Here is an 11,400-nt window from a genome sequence, read left to right as displayed (position 1 = left end):
TTCCTTGAGATTTTGAGATCTGGGATCACAAAGGCGCAGCCAACGCTGCCGTCTGCAAATTTGGATCCGTCAGTAAAGACTTTTAAATGCTCCGAGAATTTGTAGTTTAGGGTTTCTTTTGTAACAGTAGCTAGGTAGACGGGGTTATCTTTTTTGGTAGTATTATCTTCACTGTCGTATATGATAGTAGGGGTTTCCTCAAGCCAAGGCGGGTAGGAGGGCGGGGGGACCCTGGCCAGCTCATTGACCTTCACCCCGCTATCGGCTAGAATGCGGTTTACTGTGTCGGATAAGGGTAGCGTTTTGGCCAAGAGTTGAGTGCTATGTTTGGTGTTGGCCTCATAATTTTGGTGCTGAGGAAAAAAGTCAGTCAGGACCTCGCAGGCAGAGTTCTCTACCGCGTGGGCTCTGACAGCATACTGAGCTGAACGGAGTTTTATCTCATCCACAAGGGGCAGCCACCCACACTCGCTGTAGACTCGACTCTTACTCGCTTGTTGGGAGAGTCCCAGAGCTATTTTGAGCGCCCTGCACTCTATAATAGCCAGTTTTTTCATGAGCGCCGGGCGCGTCGCGAAATAAGTTTCGCACCCGTAAGGGAGGGTGTCTCTCAGACACCAGAACCTGGCTAGCATTTGAACTACCAACAGGGTACATAACTGCATGAAGAAAACTACACGGGATCTCGAGGCGAGTCTACGGGGTTTGTTCCCCTGAAGGATCGAGCAAGGCCAAGGATATGCCATGAGTACAGGATAACATATTAAGCAGACACACGTACATAAACGCACAAACACAGACAGACAGACACAGGCACACACACACACACATGCACACACACACACACACACACACACACATACACACACGTCACACACACACACACACACACACACACACACACACACACACACACACACACACACACACACATCAGTATTATCTTTAAATCAGCGTTTAATTGTTATAATATTAAAATACTGGCAGATTATAATTTCTCGACACACTGCGACTGTCTCTGTTGTCCAGGTCAATGTCTTACTTATTTCGCGCAATGAGTGCTAGATTAAAGATATGAGTACCTTAATTCATACGGGTTTTGTATACCAGCACTAGTAAAAAGGTGATGGACAGACTTGGATCTGCGACAGTTCCATGATAAACGTTGATTTATTTAATTCAATAGCATCATTTAATACGGAGCATTTTTATCGTTGCAAGTATGTCTAAATTAGTGAACAGCATAAGTCTATTGAGCTTCTCAAGTTTAAATTCTAATGTATCGATTGAACACTCAATTTCCCTTCTTTGAGCCATGTGACGTCAGAGGCCGACAAAACTTACAAAAACTAAAAAGAATTCTAACCAGAATCGATCGATATTTAGGGGGTTCAGTTGTAGTAGTAGGGGCTTCAGTTGTTGTAGTAGGTGCTTCGGTTGTTGTAGTAGGGGTTTCAGTTGTAGTGGTCGCCAGAGCAAAAGTCTATCGATTGAACACTCAATTTCCCTTCTTTGAGCCATGTGACGTCAGAGGCCGACGAAACTTACAAAAACTACCCAGAATCGATCGATGTTTAGGGGCTTCAGTTGTTGTAGTAGGGGCTTCAGTTGTTGTAGTAGGGGCTTCAGTTGTTGTAGTAGGTGCTTCAGGTGTAGTAGTATGGGCTTCAGTTGTTGTAGTAGTGGCTTCAGTTGTAGTAGTGGGTACTTCAGTTGTTGTAGTAGGGGTTTCAGTTGTTGTAGTAGGGGCTTCAGTTGTTATAGTAGGGGCTTCAGTTGTAGTAGGGGCTTCTGTTGTTGTAGTAGGGGCTTCTGTTGTTGTAGTAGGGGCTTTAGTTGTTGTAGTGGGTAGTAGTTGTAGTGGTCGCCAGAGGCGCTGCAGATGTCGTTGTCGCTCAGGTGGTGGTAGGGAGGATGAGTGTCGGTGCAGGGGGTACAGGGTCCTGGTCCACCCTGAGAGACAGACGTGTGACCTTGACATACTGCTTTTAACCTCACCGGCTATGTTTTTTTGCTATGTAAAAGAAACAACTGAAAGTCAGCAGAGACTTACTTCCGAGATAATAAAAGTCTCTTAGCAGAGCAAAAGTTAGAGATAATAAAAGTCTCTTAGCAGAGCAAAAGAGAGAGATAATAAAAGTCTCTTAGCAGAGCAAAAGAGAGAGATAATAAAAGTCTCTTAGCAGAGCAAAAGAGAGAGATAATAAAAGTCTCTTAGCAGAGCAAAAGAGAGAGATAATAAAAGTCTCTTAGCAGAGCAAAAGAGAGAGATAATAAAAGTCTCTTAGCAGAGCAAAAGAGAGAGATAATAAAAGTCTCTTAGCAGAGCAAAAGAGAGAGATAATAAAAGTCTCTTAGCAGAGCAAAAGAGAGAGATAATAAAAGTCTCTTAGCAGAGCAAAAGAGAGAGATAATAAAAGTCTCTTAGCAGAGCAAAAGAGAGAGATAATAAAAGTCTCTTAGCAGAGCAAAAGAGAGAGATAATAAAAGTCTCTTAGCAGAGCAAAAGAGAGAGATAATAAAAGTCTCTTAACAGAGCAAAAGAGAGAGATAATAAAAGTCTCTTAGCAGAGCAAAAGAGAGAGATAATAAAAGTCTCTTAGCAGAGCAAAAGAGAGAGATAATAAAAGTCTCTTAGCAGAGCAAAAGAGAGAGATAATAAAAGTCTCTTAGCAGAGCAAAAGAGAGAGATAATAAAAGTCTCTTAGCAGAGCAAAAGTTAGAGATAATAAAAGTCTCTTAGCAGAGCAAAAGAGAGAGATAATAAAAGTCTCTTAGCAGAGCAAAAGTTAGAGATAATAAAAGTCTCTTAGCAGAGCAAAAGAGAGAGATAATAAAAGTCTCTTAGCAGAGCAAAAAAGAGAGATAATAAAAGTCTCTTAGCAGAGCAAAAGAGAGAGATAATAAAAGTCTCTTTGCAGAGCAAAAGAGAGATAATAAAAATCTCTTAGCAGAGCAAAAGAGAGAGATAATAAAAGTCTCTTAGCAGAGCAAAAGAGAGAGATAATAAAAGTCTCTTAGCAGAGCAAAAGAGAGAGATAATAAAAGTCTCTTAGCAGAGCAAAAGAGAGAGATAATAAAAGTCTCTTAGCAGAGCAAAAGAGAGAGATAATAAAAGTCTCTTAGCAGAGCAAAAGAGAGAGATAATAAAAGTCTCTTAGCAGAGCAAAAGAGAGAGATAAAAGTCTCTTAACAGAGCAAAAGAGAGAGATAATAAAAGTCTCTTAGCAGAGCAAAAGAGAGAGATAATAAAAGTCTCTTAGCAGAGCAAAAGAGAGAGATAATAAAAGTCTCTTAGCAGAGCAAAAGAGAGAGATAATAAAAGTCTCTTAGCAGAGCAAAAGTTAGAGATAATAAAAGTCTCTTAGCAGAGCAAAAGAGAGAGATAATAAAAGTCTCTTAGCAGAGCAAAAAAGAGAGATAATAAAAGTCTCTTAGCAGAGCAAAAGAGAAAGATAATAAAAGTCTCTTAGCAGAGCAAAAGAGAGAGATAAAAAAAGTCTCTTTGCAGAGCAAAAGAGAGATAATAAAAATCTCTTAGCAGAGCAAAAGAGAGAGATAATAAAAGTCTTTTAGCAGAGCAAAAGAGAGAGATAATAAAAGTCTCTTAGCAGAGCAAAAGAGAGAGATAATAAAAGTCTCTTAGCAGAGCAAAAGTTAGAGATAATAAAAGTCTCTTAGCAGAGCAAAAGAGAGAGATAATAAAAGTCTCTTAGCAGAGCAAAAAAGAGAGATAATAAAAGTCTCTTAGCAGAGCAAAAGAGAAAGATAATAAAAGTCTCTTAGCAGAGCAAAAGAGAGAGATAATAAAAGTATCTTAGCAGAGCAAAAGAGAGAGATAATAAAAGTCTCTTAGCAGAGCAAAAAAGAGAGATAATAAAAGTCTCTTAGCAGAGCAAAAGAGAGAGATAATAAAATTCTCTTAGCAGAGCAAAAGAGAGAGATAATAAAAGTCTCTTAGCAGAGCAAAAGAGAGAGATAATAAAAGTCTCTTAACAGAGCAAAAGAGAGAGATAATAAAAGTCTCTTATCAGAGCAAAAGAGAGAGATAATAAAAGTATCTTAGCAGAGCAAAAGAGAGAGATAATAAAAGTCTCTTAGCAGAGCAAAAGAGAGAGATAATAAAAGTCTCTTAGCAGAGCAAAAGAGAGAGATAATAAAAGTCTCTTAGCAGAGCAAAAAAGAGAGATAATAAAAATCTCTTAGCAGAGCAAAAGAGAGAGATAATAAAAGTCTCTTAGCAGAGCAAAAGAGAGAGATAATAAAAGTCTCTTAGCAGAGCAAAAGAGAGAGATAATAAAAGTCTCTTAACAGAGCAAAAGAGAGAGATAATAAAAGTCTCTTAGCAGAGCAAAAGAGAGAGATAATAAAAGTATCTTAGCAGAGCAAAAGAGAGAGATAATAAAAGTATCTTAGCAGAGCAAAAGAGAGAGATAATAAAAGTCTCTTAGCAGAGCAAAAGAAAGAGATAATAAAAGTCTCTTAGCAGAGCAAAAGAGAGAGATAATAAAAGTATCTTAGCAGAGCAAAAGAGAGAGATAATAAAAGTCTCTTAGCAGAGCAAAAGAGAGAGATAATAAAAGTCTCTTAGCAGAGCAAAAGAGAGAGATAATAAAAGTCTCTTAGCAGAGCAAAAGAGAGAGATAATAAAAGTCTCTTAGCAGAGCAAAAAAGAGAGATAATAAAAATCTCTTAGCAGAGCAAAAGAGAGAGATAATAAAAGTCTCTTAGCAGAGCAAAAGAGAGAGATAATAAAAGTCTCTTAGCAGAGCAAAAGAGAGAGATAATAAAAGTCTCTTAGCAGAGCAAAAGAGAGAGATAATAAAAGTCTCTTAACAGAGCAAAAGAGAGAGATAATAAAAGTCTCTTAGCAGAGCAAAAGAGAGAGATAATAAAAGTCTCTTAACAGAGCAAAAGAGAGAGATAATAAAAGTCTCTTAGCAGAGCAAAAAAGAGAGATAATAAAAATCTCTTAGCAGAGCAAAAGAGAGAGATAATAAAAGTCTCTTAGCAGAGCAAAAGAGAGAGATAATAAAAGTCTCTTAGCAGAGCAAAAGAGAGAGATAATAAAAGTCTCTTAGCAGAGCAAAAGAGAGAGATAATAAAAGTCTCTTAACAGAGCAAAAGAGAGAGATAATAAAAGTCTCTTAGCAGAGCAAAAGAGAGAGATAATAAAAGTCTCTTAACAGAGCAAAAGAGAGAGATAATAAAAGTCTCTTAGCAGAGCAAAAGAGAGAGATAATAAAAGTCTCTTAGCAGAGCAAAAGAGAGAGATAATAAAAGTCTCTTAGCAGAGCAAAAGAGAGAGATAATAAAAGTCAAAACTTGACTAAATGTAAACACAAAAGAACGGTCGGTTATTGGAACATTTAGTTACTGACAAAACAAAACGTTACACTGACTTCAATGTAAAAGGTAAATGTAATGTTTAGTTTTGTCAATACTTCAATGTAAAAGGTAAATGTAACGTTTTGTTTTGTCAATACTTAAATGTAAAAGGTAAATGTAACGTTTTGTTTTGTCAATACTTAAATGTAAAAGGTAAATGTAACGTTTTGTTTTGTCAATACTTAAATGTAAAAGGTAAATGTAACGTTTTGTTTTGTCAATACTTAAATGTAAAAGGTAAATGTAACGTATTGTTTTGTCAATACTTAAATGTAAAAGGTAAATGTAACGTTTTGTTTTGTCAATACTTAAACGTTCCAATAACCTACCATACTTGTTTTTTTATTCTGAATTTTGGTTTCACCTTTTCACGGCAACCAGCTTTCTATAACGACCACTTCTAGTTGGTCCCTTGGGTGTTCGTTACAAATAGGTTCCACTGTCTACGGCGAATGACATTCTTGTTATGTTGGTAGGGGGCAGTTGGTAGAACACTGGACTTGTTATCTTGGTAGGGGGCAGTTGGTAGAACACTGGACTTGTTATGTTGGTAGGGGGCAGTTGGTAGAACACTGGACTTGTTATGTTGGTAGGGGGCAGTTGGTAGAACACTGGACTTGTTATGTTGGTAGGGGGCAGTTGGTAGAACACTGGACTTGTTATGTTGGTAGGGGGCAGTTGGTAGAACACTGGACTTGTTATGTTGGTAGGGGGCAGTTGGTAGAACACTGGACTTGTTATGTTGGTAGGGGGCAGTTGGTAGAACACTGGACTTGTGATCCTAAGGTCACAGGTTCCAATCCCGGCAGCGACGGACACGGGTCAACTTTATGTGCAGACTTAGAGACGGTGTCCATGTCCCGACCCCGTGTCAGTACAGTGCCACGTAAAATACCTCGGTCATTCTACCTTAAGTGCAGGTGGCTGATTAACCTAAACACGCACACACCTGGGTAGCGCGTAAATGAAATAGAAAAAGAAATGAAAAAGATCTCATATTACCTGTATAGAAACAGCCCTGCCTCGTTGATGTTACTGGTAGAAGGCAGCTGGGTTAAGTTCTCCGACTTTGACAATGGGTGCAGGTAGAATGATTTTGTATCGCCTTTGTTGAAACCTACCTGTACGGGAAAAAGTGAGCAGACACTTCATATCTCTCTCTCTCTCTCTCTCTCTCTCTCTCTCTCTCTCTCTCTCTCTCTCTCTCTCTCTCTCTCTTTCTCTCTTTCTCTCTCTCTCTCTCTCTCTCTCTCTCTCTCTCTCTCTCTCTCTCTCTCTCTCTCTCTCTTGCTTTACCCCTTAAGGGGGTAGACCTACCTAGAGTTGGAAAAAATGCTTTTTTTGAGAACCTACTAGGGTGTGGCATCATTAGAAAGCTAAATCTCTCTATTTTCATTTACAGTTTGAATTGTCAATCAATTCCAATCCAAACTGGAGATATGAGGGTTCTAAGCAGGTGTATATCAACCCTGAAAACTCAAAATCCGGTCCCATTTTACTCTTTATTTTATTGCACTCAAAAACTAACTAATTTTAGCATGCAGATTTTCCCCGAAAAACGCCACTTTTCAGGGTGTTTCTACACCACAGTTTTCTCAGTTTTCATGCTAGAGCCTTGTCATTTGTACTGGAAAAAGATTTTAGCCATAGCTGGATCCTAAACTAGCCAAACAGTAATCGAACAGACAGATCAAAAATATCATAATTTATACTCAGGGGAGATTTTTTGATTTTTTAATTTAAATTGTGTACATGGCGTTTACTGGTAATATGCCACACATCTGCTTTTCACTAGTTAAGGTTCCAGGTAAACTTGTTTTTCATCACTTTTCCAAAGTACAGCTTTCAGGGATAAAAAGTGTAAGAAATATCGTGTAAAAAGTTATACCAACATTTTTTTGTTCGCAAAAATTTATTATTATCTTTTTACATTAATTTTAGTCAAGTTTTGACTAAATGTTTTAACATAGAGGGGGAATCGAGACGAGGGTCGTGGTGTATGTGTGTGTGTGTGTGTGTGTGTGTGTGTGTGTGTGTGTGTGTGTGTGTGTGTGTGTGTGTGTCTCTGTCTGTGTCTGTGTCTGTGTGTCTGTGTGTCTGTACGTGTGTGTGTGTAGAGCGATTCAGACCAAACTACTGGACCAATCTTTATGAAATTTGACATGAGAGTTCATGGGAATGATATCCCCGGATGTTTTTTTTTTCGATAAATACCTTTGATGACGTCATATCCGGCTTTTTGTAAAAGTTGAGGCGGCACTGTCACACCCTCATTTTTCAAATTGATTGAAATTTTGGCCAAGCAATCTTCGACGAAGGCCGGACTTCGGTATTGCATTTCAGCTTGGTGGCTTAAAAATTAATTTATGACTTTGGTCATTAAACATCTGAAAATTGTAAAAAAAACACCGGTTTTTTTATAAAACGATCCAAATTTACGTTCATCTTATTCTTCATTATTTTCTGATTCCAAAAACATATAAATATGTTATATTTGGATTAAAAACAAGCTCTGAAAATTAAAAATTATGATCAAAATTAAATTTTCGAAATCAATTTAAAAACACTTTCATCTTATTCCTTGTCGGTTTCTGATTCCAAAAACATATAGATATATGTTTGGATTAAAAACACGCTCAGAAAGTTAAAACAAAGAGAGGTACAGAAAAGCGTGCTATCCTTCTCAGCGCAACTACTACCCCGCTATTCTTGTCAATGTCATTGCCTTTGCCACGAGCGGTGGACTGACGATGCTACGAGTATACGGTCTTGCTGAAAAATTGCATTGCGTTCAGTTTCATTCTGTGAGTTCGACAGCTTGACTAAATGTTGTATTTTTGCCTTACGCGACTTGTTTTTTCTTTCTCATGTTTGTGAAAATTTATCAGCTAACCAATTATTTTCCTAATAAGCTACATAACTGACATAGATGCCCACCAAATCCCATCAAAATCCACTGAGATGTTATTATTTAGCAAAAATAAACAACAATACACCCAACTCTAGGTATAGGTCTACCCCCTTAAAAAATTATCTTTATGTGAAAAGCATGTATATGTCGATGGAACATTTGTCTGGGCTAAAAAAACGTTTCAGTAGTGCATTACTGTTTACAATTTTTTTTTTAAGCAAGACCACCGTGTTCACTTTTAAAAAGCACGTATACTTCACATTTAACCATAAACGAAGTATGCCCAAAACCTAACGAACACCGCAAAACTGAGTAAACTATAAGATAGCAACGTATTATTTTGGACACTATTCGTGAATGTTAACACAACAGTATATCGACAGAAAGCAATTAACAACAAGTCGCGTAAGGCGAAAATACAATATTTAGTCAAGTAGCTGCCATTTTTCAGCAAGACCGTATACTCGTAGCATCGTCAGTCCACCGCTCATGGCAGCCAAAGGCAGTGAAATTGACAAGAAGAGCGGGGTAGTAGTTGCGCTAAGAAGGATAGCACGCTTTTCTGTACCGCCTCAACTTTCACGAAAAGCCGGATATGACGTCATCAAAGACATTTATCAAAAAAATGAAAAAAACGTTCGGGGATTTCATACCCAGGAACTCTCATGTCAAATTTCATAAAGATCGGTCCAGTAGTTTAGTCTGAATCGCTCTACACACACACACACACACACACGCACAGACAGACAGACACACATACACCACGACCCTCGTTTCGATTCCCCCTCGATGTTAAAATATTTAGTCAAAACTTGACTAAATATAAAAACAGATAAAGCTTCACACCAATCGTATTATCATCGTCATTGTCACCATCATGGTTGTCAACGTCGTCATCACTACCAAAGTTTTGATAACGACAGCAATAACAAGGACTTACTTTTGTTCCAACGCTTGGATAAAAACTTCGACCATCTGTCCATACGATTGCGTCATAATCCAACAACACCAATGACGTCACTCCATCAGTTGCCACAACAATCTGCATCGTGTTATTCTGCAGCAGGACAGATCGGTGTGAATTGATAATAGGGAAAACAAGCGCTGACTTTCAGGCAGACAGACACCCCCTGTATAGGTTGCTGTGCTGTTTTGAGATTTATCCAGATACATAATTCAACAGAAGAATTGTTTTAATTAGTGTAGATCTAATATGGCTCAGGTATACCGTACACTAGGCACTGAAAAATGTCATCGGCCTATCCCCCTTTCGTTTAAGCTAGGAACATTGTTTTTTGTGGTTGCTTCGACCGTGTTTCCCCACTAGATATCTGAGTTTTGTTTGTTTGTTTGTTTGATTAACGCCCAGCCGACCACGAAGAGCCATATCAGGGCGGAGATATCTGAGTGCGAACGGAAAGACAAACAAATAAATAAATGAACGAATAAATAAACAAAGAAGCAAACAAACAGAGAGAAACGTGCACTCTCTCAGTCTTCCGGGGATTACCCAATGACAATTGCACGACCGCGCGTGATGGACGGTATGGTAAATACTACATCCATGTATCGACAATTTATAAGTCTTTCTTCAGTACTGGTTACAGCAAGAACAGTTGATTCACTGCCAACGATCAGAATTCACACTGGAGAAAATGCTTTGTGGCCACTATGTGAAGGAAATCACGAATAACACTGTAACAGGCAAAAATTGACAGTGATATCCTCCACCCTTTTAGAGCGCTAACCAGAGATATAGCGTGACATAGCAAAGTGTGTGGCACGCACTGTGAGTTCAGCTCACTGACCGGGAATAGTTGATGTTGTAAATCGCAACTAGGGTATTGTTACACTTTACCACTGTCCTTGGACATTGAGGGGTTGTCCAAGTAATCGGCCGGGAGGGAGGTAGCCCGGATAGATTCGATAAGAAAGCACTTAACATGTAAATGGAATAAGCATTCGAATATCGCTTGATTGTTTATCGAATAAGTTGAATCGACTAACACTGTAATCTGTAAACATAGCAGACAGATATCTAAGACAAGATGTCCGCTATTTATGTTGTGCAGTGCGTCGTATAACCGGTCTGAGAGGGAGATAGCGACCAGATGACAAGTGTGAAGGATCTGAGAAGCCGCCGAAGTATCATAACTCTAGACCAGCATAGCTGAAATTCGACGGGATTTCGCGAAGTTATTGCAAGGTTATGGTTGTCCGTATAGTTGGACCATAGAGGTCACAGGACGAAAGGAACTGAGTAGACCGAGGTCGCCAGTGGAAGGAATTAGTATTCAGATACATTTCCTAGTGAACGGCCATAGACGCTGTGTAATTCTGTGCATGAACAGAGTTAAAATATGTCTATAAGATCTTAATTACATAAGATATAATGAGTGTTTAGTAGGCAGAGCAGACGGTGATTAGAGTCTGCCGGAATATGAACTATAACTGTTTTTCTGACTACACACGAGCCGTGATTCGATACCAGTAAAGTAGAGATCGTGTGCCTGTGAGTATTTCTCTACACAAGTGAAGGGTAGAGGGTTTTGTTAGTGAAATTGTGCACGGGATTGTAATCTCGCTTTGTTTTTGGATCCAAACCTGTGAGTACCTGATTTTTGAATACCTAACATTTATGTTCATGATTGTGTGTATTTGTGTGTATGTCTGTCATACCTGTATAAGGCCAAAAAAAAAAATTGTCTGTTTAGGGTAACCCGACCGACCCTATCGATTTGGCGCCGACCCAAAAACTTTTTTTTGATTTCAAAAAAAAAAAAAAAAAAAAAAAGAGGTAAAAATGCTAAAAAAAGACATTTGGCGTTTCTTTCTCTCCCTTTCTCTCTGTTTTATTTATACGTTAGTTTTGAAACATGTATTCATCAAATATAAGAAGTGAATGTTCAGCCAACATAGCATTTACACAAAAAAAAAAAAAAAAAAAAAAAAAAACACCTACCTACCGACCCTACTTTTTTTGGTCATGTTACCCTAAACAGACAATTTTTTTTTTTGGCCTAATACAGTGGAGGGAACCTACATTTTGGAGTTGTGTTTGTTCCTGTTGTATGATAGCGTACTAACGCATTTGCATTCAT

General features: G+C 38.4%; 1 protein-coding gene across 1 annotated transcript in view; it reads right to left on the bottom strand.

The window, feature by feature from the left end:
* Window positions 1-939: 939 nt before the first annotated feature.
* Window positions 940-11,400, bottom strand: part of LOC138966089 (alpha-tectorin-like) — a 26,522-nt gene continuing 16,061 nt past the window's right edge. Inside the window, exons 5-7 of the mRNA XM_070338172.1 lie at window positions 9,240-9,356; window positions 6,391-6,509; window positions 940-1,953 (exon numbers count right to left, since the gene is read on the bottom strand). Coding sequence (XP_070194273.1) covers window positions 1,896-1,953; window positions 6,391-6,509; window positions 9,240-9,356 — 294 coding nt within the window. The 3' untranslated portion in view covers window positions 940-1,895. The remainder of the gene's footprint in view (window positions 1,954-6,390; window positions 6,510-9,239; window positions 9,357-11,400) is intronic.

The sequence above is a fragment of the Littorina saxatilis genome, linkage group LG5 (genome assembly GCF_037325665.1).
Source record: "Littorina saxatilis isolate snail1 linkage group LG5, US_GU_Lsax_2.0, whole genome shotgun sequence".
NCBI classification, from domain to species: domain Eukaryota; kingdom Metazoa; phylum Mollusca; class Gastropoda; order Littorinimorpha; family Littorinidae; genus Littorina; species Littorina saxatilis.
Note: the sequence above shows the minus strand (reverse complement) of the source record. Positions and strands in the feature narration are given on the sequence as shown.